The sequence below is a fragment of the Artibeus jamaicensis genome, unplaced genomic scaffold (genome assembly GCF_021234435.1).
Source record: "Artibeus jamaicensis isolate MK-2021 breed Jamaican fruit bat unplaced genomic scaffold, CSHL_Jam_final contig_233, whole genome shotgun sequence".
Lineage (NCBI taxonomy): Eukaryota > Metazoa > Chordata > Mammalia > Chiroptera > Phyllostomidae > Artibeus > Artibeus jamaicensis.
Window position 1 is genome coordinate 48,221,445 of NW_026521486.1, and position 17,327 is coordinate 48,238,771.

The 17,327-nt window shown below is 55.3% G+C and overlaps 1 protein-coding gene across 9 annotated transcripts in view; it reads right to left on the minus strand.

The window, feature by feature from the left end:
- Positions 1-17,327, minus strand: part of KMT2D (lysine methyltransferase 2D) — a 40,550-nt gene that overhangs the window by 9,484 nt on the left and 13,739 nt on the right. For 3 of the 9 annotated variants that reach the window (XM_053662021.1, XM_053662025.1, XM_053662020.1), the window contains exons 16-44: positions 16,991-17,172; positions 16,647-16,811; positions 16,442-16,551; positions 16,292-16,339; positions 15,419-15,640; positions 15,077-15,196; positions 14,874-14,987; positions 14,528-14,658; positions 14,288-14,435; positions 14,022-14,087; positions 13,732-13,842; positions 13,407-13,544; positions 13,224-13,308; positions 12,750-12,991; positions 12,578-12,651; positions 12,320-12,370; positions 10,388-12,202; positions 10,102-10,284; positions 9,889-10,025; positions 7,800-9,664; positions 5,446-5,569; positions 5,239-5,323; positions 5,068-5,152; positions 4,726-4,958; positions 1,951-4,626; positions 1,674-1,814; positions 1,384-1,551; positions 1,067-1,226; positions 125-200 (exon numbers count right to left, since the gene is read on the minus strand). In XM_053662021.1, the coding sequence (XP_053517996.1) occupies positions 125-200; positions 1,067-1,226; positions 1,384-1,551; positions 1,674-1,814; positions 1,951-4,626; positions 4,726-4,958; positions 5,068-5,152; positions 5,239-5,323; positions 5,446-5,569; positions 7,800-9,664; positions 9,889-10,025; positions 10,102-10,284; positions 10,388-12,202; positions 12,320-12,370; positions 12,578-12,651; positions 12,750-12,991; positions 13,224-13,308; positions 13,407-13,544; positions 13,732-13,842; positions 14,022-14,087; positions 14,288-14,435; positions 14,528-14,658; positions 14,874-14,987; positions 15,077-15,196; positions 15,419-15,640; positions 16,292-16,339; positions 16,442-16,551; positions 16,647-16,811; positions 16,991-17,172 (9,755 nt within the window). The remainder of the gene's footprint in view (positions 1-124; positions 201-1,066; positions 1,227-1,383; positions 1,552-1,673; positions 1,815-1,950; positions 4,627-4,725; positions 4,959-5,067; positions 5,153-5,238; positions 5,324-5,445; positions 5,570-7,799; positions 9,665-9,888; positions 10,026-10,101; positions 10,285-10,387; positions 12,203-12,319; positions 12,371-12,577; positions 12,652-12,749; positions 12,992-13,223; positions 13,309-13,406; positions 13,545-13,731; positions 13,843-14,021; positions 14,088-14,287; positions 14,436-14,527; positions 14,659-14,873; positions 14,988-15,076; positions 15,197-15,418; positions 15,641-16,291; positions 16,340-16,441; positions 16,552-16,646; positions 16,812-16,990; positions 17,173-17,327) is intronic. The other 6 variants (XM_037135968.2, XM_053662022.1, XM_053662024.1 and 3 more) reach the window with 6 other exon arrangements.

Here is a 17,327-nt window from a genome sequence, read left to right on the forward strand (position 1 = left end):
CTACCTCCAATGTAGAGATAGCAGGTATACAACCTTACTTAAAACCTGTCATTGACCAAAGGAAAAATAACACAACCTGCCCCCTACCCTCGTTCCTCACCCCCATTTCTAGCCCAATCCCCACCTGACATCCTCAGTCTGATTGTGAGGGGGTGTAGGCAAAGCAGCCAGCAGGTCTAGACTCTTCACCTCTGAAGCATCTGAGGGGTAGGCGGGGAGAAGAAAAGTCAGGCTGAGGGTGGCCAGAGCTGATGGTGTTTTCTCCACCACATTTCAGCTTAACTAGTATAAGATCTAGCTTAGTTACCATGACCACTGTCTACACATCCACCCATCTACCAGTTTGGAGCAGATGAACTATATCTGAGCATTTCCAATGTGCCAGACCCTGGGCTTTAGGTACAGCCTATATATTTTAACAACTCCTGCCCTAACTGGTGTGGCTAAATGGGCTGGGTGCTGTTCTGCAAGCTGAAAGGTCATTTTGATTCCCAATCAGGGCACATGCCTGGATTGCAGGCCAGGTCCCCAGTTGAGGGTATGTAAGAGGCAACTGACTGATGTTTCTCTCTTGCACATCAATGTTTCTCCCCCTCTCTTTCTCCCTCCTATCCCCTCTCTAAAAACAAATAAGGTCTTAAAAAAAATCTAACAAATTCCTTAGGAAAGTATTATAATACCTATTTTACAGTGAGGAATCTCAGGCTCTCACAAGTCAATCAAGTTACTGGGCTACAGTAACAAGGTTATATGAACACAGGACGCCAGGATTTGTACCGAGATCTGACAGCTGTTCCATACCCACTGACGCTGTCTGTTCGTCATAAGCAAAAGTTTCATTAACATGCTCCCTCTCTACCTTGGCTCTAGACTCCAGACGCCCATCCTGGTCCCCAACAAATCAGTCCTGAGGAGGCCCCTTTTATCTCAGGTACCTGTTGTGTATGGACACATGGCCCCATGCAGCTATTCCTATCTCAAACTGTACAACAGGACACAATGACAGGCTTGGACCCCAGCCACTAATAACCTCCTAGAAGAGAGGCCCACTCTGCTCCTGACTTACCCCTCAGCGTCCCTTCAGTATCTCGGGCAGAGGCAGTATCCTTGGGGTGCTCCCCCAGCTCTTCAGATGGGGTGACACCATTCACCATCTTCTGCTGCACCGATGGGGGTGGGGTGGGGGGCAGCGACGAGGGTGGTGTCGGCGGGTTACTCAGGTTATTCTGGGGGTGGGGTGGGGTGTTGTGTGCAAGGAAGCATAGGGAGACTGACATAATCTCCTGGCCCCACACTATATCAGCAATTTCCTCAAGTCTTCCACCCCCACCTCCACCTCCCCAAGGACCTCATTATCCCCAAAAGATATTGCCATTTTCTGACCTTGGTAAGCAGCTGGGAATAGTAGTCAGGGCCAGTGGGCAGCACCCCACTTCCAAAGGCCCCCCTCAGCTGGCACTGCCCATTGATTGGGCAGCCACTGCCAAAAGGAGCAAAGAGGCTAAAATTGGTGGTGATGGTAGGCTCCGTTAGGGGTAGCAGGGACAGCTCCTAGGAGGGGCAAGATGACAAGGTTGGAAAACTGCAGTACATACATCTCTATTGCTGCACAGCTGGGGGCCAGGGTGCCCCCATCCTGGGTTGGGACCAGGGGACTGGCTCCTGTGGGTCACCTGTTTTAGCTGTTTCAGCAAGGCCTCGCTGGCCCTGACCCCGTCCTCCTTCCGCAGCTTCTTTCGGGAGCTCACCAACCTGTCGCTTGCCTTCTGCACCCGCTTGGGCTTCGGTGTCATAGGCTTCCTGGCTGCTGTATCCTAAGCCAGATAAAGCCAAAGTGAAGACTGCTGTCCTCCTCAGAACCCTCACCTCTTCTATTTGACCAAGAGCTGCTCACTCTGCCCCACATTCCAGGCCCCACTCTACCTGCTCCACACTAGCTAGAGTACTCACCTCCTTATTGCTCGGGGTACCCTGTAGTTTCTGCTCCAGCCCAGCCAACTTGCTGTCAATGTGCCCGTTGATCTCCGCTCGCAGCCCCTCAGGCCCCCGCCCAGTGCTGAGTTGCACATTCTTTGCTCGTAGAAGCTTTTGCAAGAGCAGATGCCCAGCCTCTGAGCGGGGGCCTGCCAGCAGAAGGTGGTTGCTGGTACCTGGTGCCCCTATTGGTTCCCCGTTGGCCTCCCTCTTCACCACCTGGGCTCCCAGGGCACACGGCTCTTCCCGAGGCTCCTGCTTGATGCTGAGATGAGATGGCTCTGGCACTGCCTGCCCATTCACCTGCTCCAGATGCCCAGGTAACAGGCTGCTCTGTTCTGGCTTCTGTGCTTCTGCTGGGTTGTCTGGGGGATCCCAAGGTCCCAGCCCCTTGCCAAAGAAGGTCTCTGCAAGCTGGGCAGCAGCAGGTGAGACCCTCCCAGGAGGCAACTCCAAGGGTGGCCCCTGGGGTTTTGGGGTCCCTGGTTGGGTAGGAGGAAGCTGGGCCTCAGAGGGGAGCTGGGAGCTGGGGGACGGTAATTGTGAAGAAGGTCTCTTTGGCTCTTGTGGGCTGGATGGTGGAGGTGTGGGATGAACAGGACCAAGGACTGGTCCAGTTGATAAGGCTCCTAGTGGGGCAGGGAGCCCGGGTGGGCCCTGAGGTCGAAGCCCTGCCCCTAACTCCTGAAGGGGACCTGTCTGTGATCCAGAGAAACCCCCAAGTTGGGGTTGACGGCCTAGGAGGCCCTGGAGGGAAGAGGGCTGGGTCCCAGGATCCTGATAGGGTGGGGTCTGGCGTACTGCCTGACTCTGCTGTAGCTGCCTCTGCATAAGCAGTGCCTGCAGCTGCTGCTGCTGCTGAGGACTCAAGTGCCGCAACTGTGGGTTTTTAGCCAAAACTCCTTGGAGCTGTGCTCGAAGCTGACCCACTGTGGGCATGACTCCAGCCCCGGGCAGGCCCTGCCCGGAGTGGGAGACAGATCCTGGTTTGGCAGACTGTGGCCCTGCATTATTCTGCAAGGGCCGCTCTAATCCAAGGGGCTGTTGGGAGCCCAAAAGGTTCTGAGTCATGGGCCCAGGCTGCTCCCCTAAGGAGACAGAGGATTGAGCCAGCAGGTGTGGCATAGAAGAGGCCTCTGAAGATGATCCACTGTTTGGTTGCCCTTGGTTTCCCACACCTGTTGCGTGGAGTAAGTTAACTTGCTGTTGCTGCTGTCCTGGGAGCCTTAGAGGTGGCTGCAGAGGCACAGAGTTGGGCTGGGGCTGGATGAGTAGGAGTTGTGAGTCCCCAGAGTGTGAGGGCTTTACTTCCCCTGGTTCAGCAGCCACTGTTTCAGGTACAGTCCCTATTGCTCCTGGCCCTCCCTGATGTGTGGAGGGCCCCTCAGTGGCCTCTGGAGGAAGAGGAGTCTCTACAATGCTTTGCTCCTTGCCTGTTAGGAGGAGCGTTGGGCCCAGGGCTCCAGGGCTAGAAAAGTGTTGCAGAGGCTTGGCTGGCATTCCAGGACCAACTGTCACCTGCTGCTGCTGCTGTTGCTGAGGAGACAGTAAAGTTCGACTCGGGTTTAAGAGGCCTATCTGCTGCTGCTGTTGCTGCTGCTGCAGCTGTTGCTGCTGCTGTAAGTGTTGCTGCTGTTGCTGTTGTAAGTGTTGCTGCTGCAGCTGCTGCTGCTGTAGCTGTTGCTGTAGTTGCTGTTGCTGTAAGGCCATTGGTTGACCGCTAAGTTTGGGCTGCCCACTATGTGGCAACAGACCCTGTTGAAGATGAGAAAGCCCTGCCATAGATCCCTGCTGTTGGTGCTGCTGCTGTTGCTGGGCTGTGACCAGTCGGTGTCCAATAGGGCCCTGACTCTGCTGTGCCAGCTGAGGTGAATTCGGCACCCGGGACTGGGTCAGAAGCACCTGTCTGTGAGGGCCCTGGGGGCCCAAAGCTCCAGGATGCTGTTGCTGCTGCTGCTGCTGCTGCTGCAACACTGCCACCTGGGCAGGGCCCAGCATGCCCTGGGGCCCCTGAGGTGGTTGAGGGGACAACTGCTGAACCAAGAGGCCCTGATGGCTGCTGGAAGGCAGAAGCCCCTGAGGCTTGGCACCCAGAGCCTGGTTTGCCTGTACCCCTGGGCCCTGCTGCTGCTGGATGGCCACCTGACCTAGGAGATGCTGCTGTTGCTGTTGCTGCTGCTGCTGCTGCAGTTTCTGGGCAAGCTGCATGCGCTGCTGCTGTAGCTGCATCTGCCTTTCCTGCAAAAGCCTCGAATCAGTTCCCAGGCCACGAAGAGCAAGGTTGCCAGGGAAAAAGCCCCCTGAGGGGCCTGCTAGGGCCCCAGCCCCACCAGAATGTTGCTGTTGTTGCTGTTGGGCCAGGGTCGTGTTAAGGAAGGGCCCACCAGGCTGTCCAGGTAGTGCCATGCCCCCTGGGGGCAGGCGAAGACCTGCAGCTTGCCCACTGGGGGGCCCCTGCGGTGGCTGTAGCGCATGGCCAGGGAGCAGTTGACCAGGGAGCTTGGTGAGTAGCCGAGGACTCTGGGAAGGGCTAAGGGCCAGCACAGCTGAGTGTTGTTGCTGCTGTTGCTGCTGCTGCTGCTGCTGCTGTTGCTGCTGCTTATTCCGATATTCTGCCATGAGATTCGTGTGCTCCTTCTGCTGCTTCCGGACCTAATAGGCAAGGGTTGGGGACATCAGCTTTGGGCCTGCCCACCCATGCCATCCATTTTCCTGGTGCCTAGTTATTAGGCTGAAGCCTGCTTTCCCCACCTGATCTAGCTGTTTCTGGATCTTGCTCTGCTGCTCCGTAACGAGCTTGAGCTTCTCAGCATCAGCCTCTGGGAACTCCCGGCCAGCCTTTTTGGCAGTACGCTGCTTGGCACACAGAGCTTTCCGGGATTTGCGGTGCACACCAATTTGCTCCTCTAGTACCTTCAGCTGCATTTGTAAGAGCTGTTGAGTATGGAACAGCCACTCCTCATACTGCCGCTGGTCAGCCTCATCTAAAAAAGAAAGCTGGGTGTCAGGACCTACAAATGGTGATCTCAATCCCTCTTTCTTTGCCTGCCCCTAGCCACTTTCTTGTAGGCTCTACCCCATCCCCATACTCACTGATCACTCCCTGGGCAAAAGTGGGAGGATTGGGACGAGCCTGGGAGGGATCACTGGCATTCCGCTCCTGCAATGACAGAGATTGCTAAAGAGTCACTGTTCTATACCAGCCCCTAAGAAGGGTAGCCTTAAGCACAGGACACAAGTTTTTCCTCCCATCTGACCACTTACCTGGCCACTCCCAGCTGCCACATGGTTCTGTAGATCGCTGCCAGTACCCCCTGAGAGCCTCTGGGCTAGCAAGGAAACTTGCTGCCTAGAGTTTACCAAAACAAAGAGGATATGTTGGTAATGAGGAAAGTTGAAAGGCAAAGAGGTGGAAAAGTAGGGAAGATCAGGAAGGAGAAAGAAAAGGGTCAATTCCCATCTAAGTCTTACCTGTTCATACCAGGTGCCACTCCAATGCTGCCCTGAGCCATTACCTTCTTGATGCCTTTCAAAGCTACCATCTTGGCCTTGGCAATGGGATCAATGATATCTTCTGCAGCAAATTTGTCCAGGTCTGGAGAGGGAAAGACCAAGTGAGCTGGGCATGTGGTCAATGCTCCATTCTATGCCTGCTACTCCGAACAACACCTTGACCTCTATGAAGCCAAGCAAAACAATGGCATAGCATGATGGAAAGGCCAGTGGACTAGGAGCCAGGCAGCCTAGGTAACTCAGGTCTACTTACCCACAGAACTGTTACTTGTTCTGAGTAAATATTTGTTAAGCCAATCTATCAATGTTATTCCACCTGTTCGAGCCTCAGTTTACTCCTTTACTTGGTAAAGATCATGACTTCCTACTACCTCATGGAGCTGCTGAGATCACATACGACAAGAAGGGAAGTGCAGCTGACTCTTGAACAACATGGGTTTGAACCACAGGGGTCCAATTACATACAGATTTTTTTTCAGTAACTAATGAAAATGTATTTTTCTTCTTTATGATTTTCTCAGTAACATTTTCTTTGTTAAGAGTACAGTCCAGAATATGTGTGAATTGACTGTTTGTGTTAATAGGTAAGGCTTCCACCTAACAGTAGGCTATTAGCGGTTAAGTTTTTGGGGAAATCAAAAGTTACAAGGGGTGGAACCAAAAATACCCAGAATTTATTTATTAAAAATTGTGTATTTATTCTCATATTTAAACTTCAGTCACCTTCCAAGTAATCTCCACTTGATGCAATATACCTATCGAGACTTCTTCCCCCTGCTCAAAACTTTTTGAACTCATCAATTTTGATACCTTTTAGTGCTTCTGCCATATTTTGTTTCACCTCTTTCATGTGGCAAAACGTTTCCCTTTGAAGACTTTTATCATCCAGGAAGACAAACTGAATCGCTCAGGGAGAGATCACGTGAATAAGGAGGGTGTGGCACAGGGGTCATGCTGTTTTTGGTCAAAACTGCTGAACACTCAGTGCAGTGTGGGCAGATGCACTTGTAAGTCACCCGCCATGAAATGGGCTAAAGCATTTGAAGAGCCTTCAAAAATAATTCACTGAGGCCAAACACAGAGTCTCACAACAACGCCAGCTGGTACACTGACACAGATGGGTTCCTAGAATGCTCACCTAGCGATGGAAGTCTGGGGCGCCTGTCCTCCAAAAAGATAATTCCATTTCTGGGGTCCTCCCTTGTACATGTAGATATGACTACGTGGGGGTCAGGACCTTTAACCTCATACTGTTCAAGGATTAACTGTACATTTTATGACTTAGAAAGTGTTCTTCAAAAGAAGTGTTCTTAGAGCAACTAGTACAGTCCCGGAACCCAAGATGCAGGCCCTGTGGCAAAGCCCTAGATACCAAGGCTGTCATGGGCCCAACGTGGACCACCTGCAGCCCACTCACCTGCCTGTCCAGGATACTGGGAGAAAAAGGAGAAGTAAGCACAAACCAAAAACTCTAATCTTTTAAAAATCACATACACTGTATATTTCTCTACCACTCAGAAAACTTAACTGACTGCCCACTTTTTAAAGGACTAACCAAACTCCCTTCCCTGGTCTTTTGAGGCAGCAACGCAGTTAAGAGGATCGGAGGGCCAGGGTTCAAACTCTAGCTGTCAGTTGTGTGATACTGGGTAAGTTATCACCTCCACGCCTCAGTTTCCTTTTCTATAGTCAAAGATAATAACAGTACCTGTTCAGTGAGCTTGTGATTACATAATGAATGTAAAGCATTCAGCATACTGATTATAAACAGTAATTACTCAATAAATGCCATTATAATTTGAGTTCGTTTTCAATCTGGCCCCCTTTCTTACCTCTCCAGAATCATGGCAGTACCCACTCACTTCCCTCTATACAAAGTCTACTCCAGCCTAACCATTTCACCTCGTCTCCAAATACCTCCCACTGGCTTTCTTACCAGTAAGGTCCCTATTGTTCCAGCGTCAACTCTATTCCAGTCTTTTTACCTACCTGGAGTATTTTCTCTTGTACCACTTCTATCTAAGTCCAAATCTTTCAGTCTCACAATAGCTACAAAGCCTTTGCTAATCACGCTTCATGCATTCATCCCATTCATTCACTCCAATATCTGAATATCTACCTGCCAGGCAATATTCCTCTCTCCTTAAAAACTACAGTGCTTCCGCCTACACCACTAATATGTTAACTAGTCAAACCTTTGTGCCCCATCTCCCTTAACTATGAATTATCTTAGGTCTGCAGCCTTAGTGTCCATTTGTTAGTGACAGTGATCACCCTTGAGTTACTAAACCAGTGCCCCCAGTAGAGGTTACCTGTATCTGGGAAGAAGCTGTTAGCCAGCTGCTGCTGCATCGCCAACTGCTGGGGTTTCATGCACATGGATGGTGGCATGGCACCCACAGGCTTCTGTGTCAGCACTGGCTGTGGGCCCTGCTGGGGCACCAAGCCTGCCTGCCCTCCATGCTGCCCACTTAGCATATGCCCTTGGTTGGACACCATGGCCATGGGTTGGGCCAGGCGCTGCTGAAGGGCATGAGCTGGTGGCTGGGTGGGCATCAATTGTTGGGCCAAGCCTGGCTGTCGGGAACCTCCAAGTCCCAGAGCGAGCTGTTGCTGAGGCCCAGCCAAACTGGAAGAGCCCTCATGTGGCAAAGACATGGCCTGGGCAGGACCTGGTGTGGGCAGTAGAGAGTGCTGCTGCTGCTGCTGCTGCTGCTGCTGGGGAGGCTGCAGCTGTGCTGAAAGCTGCTGCTTCTTCTGCAGCTCCTTCTTTTCATGCTCCAATAGATCCTCAATGAGCAGGGGTAACTCACTGGCTACCAGTGAGCTCTCCATCTTGTCCAGCTCATCCCCAGATGCTGCATGTCCACCGGGCAAGGTCAGGGACCCACTCCCCATCTCAAACTTTTCCAGCAAGGAGGACCCTCCTGGGCCACTCAGTGGGCTAGCAGTTAGCAGGTGAGCTGGTGGACCGCCTGTGGCTCCAAAGGGGCTCTTTTCAGCTGTGCGCCCACTGCTGGGAAAGGGTCCCGTGCCCATCCGTGTGTCCCGGCTGCCCATCACACTCTGCCCTGGCTTCAGCCCCAGGCCTAGGGAAGCGGTGGCAGGTGCTGGCTCTACCTTGGGGCTGGTGATGGTGAACTGGCAAGGGGAAGGGTGGCGCCCACTCTCCTCCACCTTGGGCTTCACCTCAGGGAGCACTGATGCCAGACGGGGCTCAGAGGCATCAGCAGCAGGGGGAGGGCGCTCCTCTGGGCCCAGAACCCCTGGCTCCACCCCCTGCAACAAGGCCTCCCGCTCAGCCTTTTCATTGGCTGACTCCACTAGCCTCAAGTGCTCATTGAAGATGTCCTTTTTGTCCCCAGTGTCCAACTCAGGGTCAGTATAGGCCAGGAGGTCAAACTCATCCCCATTGAGCAGGTCATCCAGGTGGGGATCGTTGGTCTCCAGGTTTTCCAGAGTGCCTAGCTCATCATCTCCCTTGGCCACATCCACACCCAGGCCCAAGTGAGCAAGCTCCTCATCATCCTCTAGGGCCTTGTGGGCATCAAAGTCATCATCCAGCTCAGAGTCCTCACAGGGCAACTTCCCAGCTTCCAAGGCCAGAGAAAGGGGGCGGCCAAGCTCAGTGCTCGAGGGGGGCCGGCTGACAAGCTCCAAGCCAGTGGGCAGGGTGGGAGCCTTGCTGTGGGATGCTGGATGGAGGCTATTGTTCAGTTCAGTGGGGGCTGAGGGTTTCTGTGGGGGAAGGCCTGATATTGCCAGACCACGAAGCCCTTCAGGAGCCAGTCGGTGGGAGTCCTCACTTACAGGGTAAAAACGGGGTCTCTGAGGGGGGCCCTGACCAGGAAATGGAGCCCCCCCAGGTCCTAGTCCTTTCTGTACATTGTGCCGCAACTCAATGAACTGGGCAGGGCCAGCTGGACCAGGCACTGGCTCACCGGGGCCAGGCAGGCGGGTGGGGAGTCCCACCAAGGGGGAACCTAGGGCCTGGCGGCCAAGTTCAGGCCCAGGAGTTGATGGAAAGCGAGTAGACATGGCAAGTCTCATGGAATTTGCTGCTGTTGCTTGCTGCTGCTGCTGCTGCTGCCACAGGTGTTGCTGCTGCTGCTGTAAGGGCAGGGACCCAGGATAGGGTGCTCGCTGATAGAAGGCTTGGGAGCCTCCCACCAGTTGCCTGGAAAAATATGCAGTAGTCAGTAAGATGACATCAAGGTAGAGGATCTAGAACATGGGCCTAGGGCATAGGGAAGGGTAGAATTAATGTGGCGAGGGGGAAGGAATAGAAAACAAGAGTAAACGAGACAGGAGAAGGATTAGACAGATGGGTAAATCAGAGTACACAAAAGTGACGAAGTCTGTTCCCTTGGTTTACCCCCGGGGAAGCCCCTGGAGCCTCACCGGCTATTCACATCCATAGAGGAAGGGGTGGCTGGTGGAGGTGGCCGGGAGAGTCGGTCGTCACTGGGGAAAGCCCCTGGCCCTAGGATGGGGCCACCCAGCTTGCTTGGGGGCAGCCCTACAAGGTTGCTCTTATCCTAGGAGAGAAAGAGGTAGATGAAGATGGGGCCACCTTCAGTATCCTGGCCCATCACACCTTGCCACTCTATCTACCTGGGTCCCAGTGAAGGGGGTCTGGCCTCGACTCAGCTGCTCAAAGGCAGGGCTGCTGGGCTCAGCACCCCAGCTGCCCGGGGCCCCCACTGCTCCTGCAGCTGCTGCAGCTGTTTCCTTCTCTTGCCGCAGGGTGTTGCGCTGGATCTGTTGCCGAATCAGCAGCTCTCGTAGTCGCTGGCGCTGTGCAGAGAACAGAAGAGGGCTAAGTCTGTCCTGTTCCAATTAAAGGGATAGCACAGGGACCATGAAGATATGGGGGCTCAGCTCCACAATGTCAACTCACCTGCCGTTGCTTCTCCAGCTCTGTCTGGCTGAGGCTGGAGATGCCTGGGTCCTGGGTACCTGGAAGTTCAGGTGCCGCCAAAGAGCTGGCCATTCCAGCCCCTGGGTCTTCTCGCTTATCGACTGGAGAGGTGATGCCAACCCGCTGTGAGGCTCCGTGGGGTGGATAGGAGAGGGATCCATCGGGTGCGGGTGGTGGTAGAACTGACGGGGGGCGTAGCGGGGACAGCCCATAGCCCTCTCCTGTGGACCCGGTGCTGGGTCCCAGGGGGCTACCCGATGGGTGGAAGTTTCCTGTGGCTACTGAGTAGTTTGTGCTTTGAGGCTTGCCCAAAGTAGGGCTAGGCCCAAAATGGCTGTTGATCCCATGGGGTGGAGGGAGACCAGGCTGAGGGATAGACGGCTTTAAGGAAGAAGGCTCCCCTACTGCCTGAGGGAAAGTGAAACGCATGGGAGAGGGGGTGCCCACAAATGCACCCGTCCCAGGGGACCGGGCAAAATTGGGGGGCTGCCCACTTGGGACCTTGGCATGGAGCTCACCTGCTGGCCCTGAGGGCAGGGCTGCTGGGAAGCCACCAGCCCCCAGTGGAGTATGGGCTAGAGGCCCAGACTTAAAGGCAACTTCAGGGGGCTGGGGTCGGGGTGGCTTATGCAGTGGGGCAAATGGGTCACGGGACTGAGGGCGAGAGGGTGGGCGGGAATAAGGGTCAGGGGATTGGAAGCGAGGGGTCACAGGGGATGGGCAGAAAGCCTCAGCAGACAGAGGACGGGGTGTCAATGGGGACTGGGAGCTGGACTGGGACTGGGGACTGGCAGGCACTCGGGAGAAAGGGTCAGAGGGCAGTGATCGAGGGGGTAGGGCACAGCAGCTCTCAGGGGGTGGGGGTTGGGGCCGAGGAGTCAATGGGGGCTGAGCATAAGGGTCAGGGTAGGAGCCAGGGCGAAAGATATCTGAGTGGCTAGGGGGAGAAGGGGCCAAAGCCTGAGCAGGGGATGGCTCCTGGGGCCTTAGGCCCAAGCCCGGGCTCTGGGGCTCTACCTGAGATGCCCGAGGGGTCAGGGGGGCTTTGAAGACATCAGGTGCCTTTAACTCCAGGCTGCCCAGGTGGGGGCCTGAGGAGGGTGAGTCAACAAAGCCCAGGTTTGGGGGCACATAGCTAGGAGAGGATGCCCCAAGCTCTTCCTTCTTCACCTCCAGGGCTTTCCGAGACTCCCCAAAAGGCGGGGGTGACAGCAGGGGCTCAGAAGCCTTGCCACCCCCTACCCCAGGGCTCTCAGGCACAGCCAGGTTGTCCAGTGAGGGGCAACGGGGTTTGAGAAAGGGATCAGGTGTCGAGGGCTGGTGTCGGGGAGTGCTGGGAGGAGTGGTGTGGAATTCCCCTGGCTGGCCAGTCCCAGGGCGAGATGAGGCACCCAGCGTTGGGGGCTGCACGGGGGCCCCAGTTGGACTAGGAAAGGGAGGATAAGTGGGGGGTGCTGTGGGGAAGCGGGGCTCCAGAGTGTAGGCAGGGGCCAGTCCAAAGGGTTCCTGCGAAGGCACTTGGGCAGGCACCTGGGGTGGGAGCTTGAGGAAGAGCTCACCGGGCGAGTCGGGGCCGGGCACCGTGCCCGCCGGCGGCTTCAGGAACCCATCCGCAGAGGTAGACAAGCCGGCGGGGGTAGTGGGGCTGCCAATGAAAATGGTGGGGGCCGCAGCAGGGGGCGGACTGCCCAGTGCCCCTGGCTGGGGGGGAATGCGGAGATGTAGGGCCGGTCGGTCAGTCTTACGGGCCATGTCGCCCACCTTGGTCTGTTTGCTGATCTGGCTCTCCGCCTGCTGCGGGAGGAGACCAGGCACAGAGCAGTCAGACTGCTGTGCACAGGCCCTATACCCCGCCCTTAAAGAGGCCGCCCGCCACGGGCATCGGTGGCAGCTCAGTGGGGCCCCACTCACCTTTTGCACCTTGTTAATGCGGTGAGCTGCCCGGTTATCTTTGGCCTTTTGCTGAAGAATGGAAGACAAAGCCTCAGGCCTAGGGCTCAGTCTCATGCCCAGCCCCTGTCCATCATGTCACTCACACTCCCTATCCAAAAGCTGATCCCTCTGGCCCAGCTGCTTCAGGAGTGGGGAAGGGAAAGAACTGAAGCAAATTTCCCGAAAACACGCTCCCCACTCAGTTCCCACGCTGACCCAGGTTTCCTTCTGTCTCACCAGGTAGGGGGCTTTGTCAGCAGCTGGAACTTTTCTCCAGAGCTTCATTATCTGTTTGCAACGGCTAGACCAGTCTGGAAGGCAGAGGGATTGCATTAGGAGACTTGGCAGGTGTCCCCTACACCCACCATGTTACCGGTTATTGTCTCCCATGCCCTTGTCCCACAGGTACCTGGGTAATCTTGCTTGAGATTGGGAAAGTTAATGTTGGCATAGAGCACAGGCGAGATGGTGGAGAGTTGGCCCAACTCTTCGTCCTTCTCCCAGCGCTGAAGACTCCGCTGGTTATAGGAGAGCCCATCGCCCTCACCCTCTGTAGTGGGTGTAGTAGGGGTGGAGGGCGTAGTGCCCCCTGAGCCTGTCCAGGGGCTGTCTGGTTCACCAGGTTCCGGGCTAAAGAAGCCCCCGCGCTCCCTGGGGCGCAGGGGCAGAGAGTCACAGGGGGCAGGATGCCACATTCCACCCCAGATGAGTCAGGCCAGTGCCCTGCCCCAACAGAGGAGGGCCACCAACAAGGAGGTGGAAAGGAGCCAGGGGACGTATTAGTACAGCACCCAGAAGTCCGAGGTTCCCTCCCGTGGCATGGGCCCAACTGGAGGGAAGGGACAATGGCAATAGCCCACAAAGGTTAATCATAGATACCAACCTAGAATCCAAGAATGGGGACTGGCAGAGGCCCGGGTAGGAGTCCATTGGACTGCTGGAGGGGAGATTGCCCAAAGGGAGTCCACCTGTAAGCGACACAGGATCAGAGAAAGGGAGCAGGTGGCCCATCCTGGGGGCAAGCTTGGCCTTATCTGAACACCAGTCTTCAAACCACCCATATCACCTTGAAGAAAGGGCCTCTGCAGTGGTGTACGGCTGCCGTCTAGGCCAGGGGTTCCACAACCCAGAGGCTGCTCTCGTTCAGAACCCAGAACGTCCTTAAAGAGCTGCTGCAAGTCCTTGGATTCCATCTTGGGCAGCTCTGTGGGGAATTGATTGAGGATGATGCTGAGGCAGACTGGGTATGTGAAGGAGCACCACACATCTACAAACAATCATGGCCAGGGAAGGTGCCTAGAACTCCCCACTGTACAGATGACAGTCCCATACACAGGACCTTCTCCCACAGAGGACCGTTAAAAAATGAAAAGTATAGGTCACAGTCTCACCTTCTGTGGGAATCCTGTCTAAGTCAGAGCTAAGCATCCCTTCTCCTGGGGTGCTTGGTTTCTCGGGGTCACTGGGCACTGGGGATGCCTTTACGCCTCCATCCTCAGGACCTGCAGTGGCCAGGAGAAACCCACGAGTCAAGGCCAGCACGGAAGTACCATACTGGCCAAGCCAAACCAAAGCACAGCATGGAACAGTTTCCAGTCTCCAACTCTGACAGTGCTCAGGGACACAACAGGTTGACAGAAGCAAAATCCAGCTAGGAGGAAGTCCCCTCAATGGCCCTCACCTGGTGTATCAGCCTTGCCTTCAGGACCACGGGATTCTTCATCTGCAACCTCCGCACCATCATCTCCTACAAGCAACAGTTGCCACCCCAATCAGAGATGCCCTACATCTGACATTCAGAATGGGTCCCCAGCTCAACAGGCAAGGGCCCTTGACCTACCCTCATTTCCTGGAGACCAGCTCACTCCCCACCAAATTCCCTTACCAACTGCTGAGCACAGAGGAAAGTTGGGTCCCTTTAGACGACCAGCCCCTGACGTGACTGACCTTTCTGTAAGGTGGGGAGCTCCTTCCTATCTGAGCCTCCATCCCCCCTGACTTTTGGGGTTCCTAGTGCAAAGCTGGGACGGCCCACTCCAACTGCAAAAAGGGCTTTCCGGCTCAGATCAAGCAGCTCCTTCCCAAAAAAGGCCTCCTGCAGGAAAGGCAGGAAGAAAGAGGTTTCTTCATGTCCTGCAAGGCAGACAGCCCCAGCCCATCCTGCACCCTGCAGAGCCTAAGGCCCACCTGCAGGTAAGCAGGAAACATGTCTTCTAGTTTGCTCTTCTTGCGCCCTCGCCTCTGCTGCTTCTTCTTCTCATCCACATCAGCTAAGCTCTGGTCTATAGAGCCCTCTGCTGGCAGGTCAGCAGGCATCACTAGGAACAGAATAGGAAGTGTTGGCTTCTCTGGGGACACTGAGCATATTATTCCGAACTTGGCTTAATGTTTTTCTGCCTATTTTCTCCCCCAGCACCAACTGGGCCCACCACCCTCTTGGCCCTTGGAGTGAGCCATCCCCCCAGGCCTCCCTGGCACTGCCCTGTAGGTCCTGTGATCCCCACCATCTCCCAGGCCCTGCTGGAGCCCTCACCCGTCTCACCCTCGTCGGGCTGCCCATCCCCACTCAACACCTCCGCCTGTGCAGCAGGCCCCTTTTTCACACGTGTGTGGGATTTCCGCTGTCGCACCATGAAACCACCAATGCCTACGAGGAGGCAGAGCTGAGGCTGAGAAGCGGCTGGGGACTGGGTGAACCAACCCCTCCCCACCCCGCTGCCCATCCTAGGGGCTCACCAGGCCTATAGGGTTTGCGTTTGCGTTTTTTGCTCTCTTCGGTCTCCTCCTTGCCAGGCTCCATGTCAGGGCTGACGGGGCCCTCCAGTTTAATTTCGCACTCCATGTGCTCCACACCAGCTGCATATTCAAACAGAGCAGAGAGATGGAGGCAAAGGACAGGCATGGGCCCTTCAATTTTGTTGTCCTGCCACCCAAGAACAAAGCCAAGTGCCTTGCCAGAACCATTTGAACAAGACCAACAGTGGTTCAGAGTGACTGGGAGTGTGCTCCCACCAAGCCTCCAGCTCTCACAGGCACGCTCCCCCTACTCTGTCACTCCCTGAGATTCTCTAGCCTAACCTTCGCCCTTGAGCAGCTCGTCGGTGTCCAGGTCCCCATCCTTCTTGTCATCAGGGCCAAGGGCATCTGAGGGCTCAGAACCTTCCAACCCAGCCTCGCCTGGGAGGCCAAGCCGTCCTCGCCGCTGGCGCCGCTTGTGTAGGGGTGACATGGTAAGGTTACGCAGGACAGCCATGCCAGTTTCTGTCAGCCACACACCCTCGAAGCGAAAGTACTGGGGTTCTGCGCAAAGGGGAAGAGCATGTGACCCCAGGGGAACCAGAACTCCAAGTTTTAGCCTAAGTCCCCTGCTGGGACCAAAGCAGTGAGAGAGAGACAGACCAAAGTCCAGCCTGAGGCTTGAGGGGTGGAGAAGACAGGCCACCACTGGGGGTTAGCTAAGGTCCCAATTCTCCACCAGTAACCCACGGGGACTAAGAGATTGCTGCTGCAGAAGCATGAATGACTTTGCTTGTGATTAACCCTAGGTTCACTAAATACATTCTCTAATTGTCTGGGGCTAGGAGTGCCCCTATGTGCTGAAAGCCAGCACAGAGCATCCGAGATGCCACGAACAATGCCTACATCATAATGGAGAAGGAGATGGCCCCAGCCCCTTCACTGGAGAAACAGCGGGCCCTGTGCTCTTTGGGAATGACATCCTGGCAGTACAGAGGCCATATTTCCTGGTGGCAGGAACTGTGCCTGGGAAACTTGAGGCCTTGGTTGTAGTCATAACTTTGTCACTAACCTACTGGGTGACCTTGGGCAGGCTACTGAATCTCCCTGGCTCTGAAGTTTCCTCCTCTTCAAATGACATAAAGTTAGGGGGTTAGGGCTGGACTAGACAGTCAGCTCTCCTCTGGCTTTGGCACTCAGAATTCCAAGACTCACCTGGCTCTTTCACCTTCATGGGCACCAACTCTGGAGGTGCAACAGGCACTGTGGCAAGAAGGACAAACCAAGGCAGTTTGAGGCCCTGTCTTGAACCAAGGACACCCCAGCCCTGACTCCTGCTCCCCATTCCCAGCACCTGGCACTCACCAGCAGGCTTTACCACGTAAGGCTGGCAGGAGACACAGTCAAAGCCCTCATCAGCGGCCTGCTCCACGTCATCTTCCGTGAAGAGGCTCTCACAGCCGGCATGCATCCACCTGGGAGAAGGCACATGTGAGGAGACAAACCCAGACAATGCAAAGCTGAAAACAAGGGAAGAGGAAGCCAAACAAGGGGAAAGGGGCACCCTCACCGTTCACAATGGCGGCATTGGATCAGTAGGTCCTCTTCTACATACGGGGCATGACAGATAGGGCAGGTCACCAGGCTGGCACAAGGCCCGCAATGCGTGTAACTGTTCTGCCATTCACAGTGGAAGCCAGGGGAGGCGGCCCCACACTGCATACACGACACACACCTGGAGAAAGTAGAAAAGCAGGCGCTCAGCCCCTAACCTATCCAAAGCATCCAGAGGTGATTGCTGAGAACCACGTGACCAGATGGTCTTCTAAACGCAGCCTCTGTCCTGCACTCAACATCACATCTACTCTGACATCTCAGGCCCAGGGCCCTTCTGAAGATCCTGGGTCTCCTTACCACTTGCACTTCCAGCCGCCCTTGGGCACGGTGAGCAGTGGGGGGTCCAGGCAGTACGTGTGGTAGCTAATGTCACAGTCGTCACAGAGCAGCAGGCGTGAAGGGTCTGAGGCCTGGCCGCACACCTCGCACACGATGCATTCCACACAACGCCAGCCCTTCAGCAGCATCACCTTGGTGATCTGGTGTGGAGGATGGCAATTTTTCAGGATATGAGGCAGAGGGAAGGCAGACTTATATGAATGGGGCGGGAGGACCCCAGTGCCCAGGCTAGCCCTCCATTTGAGCAAAGAGAGGCTGTGCGGAACACCCTCACCCCCAAAATACAGGGTGAGGC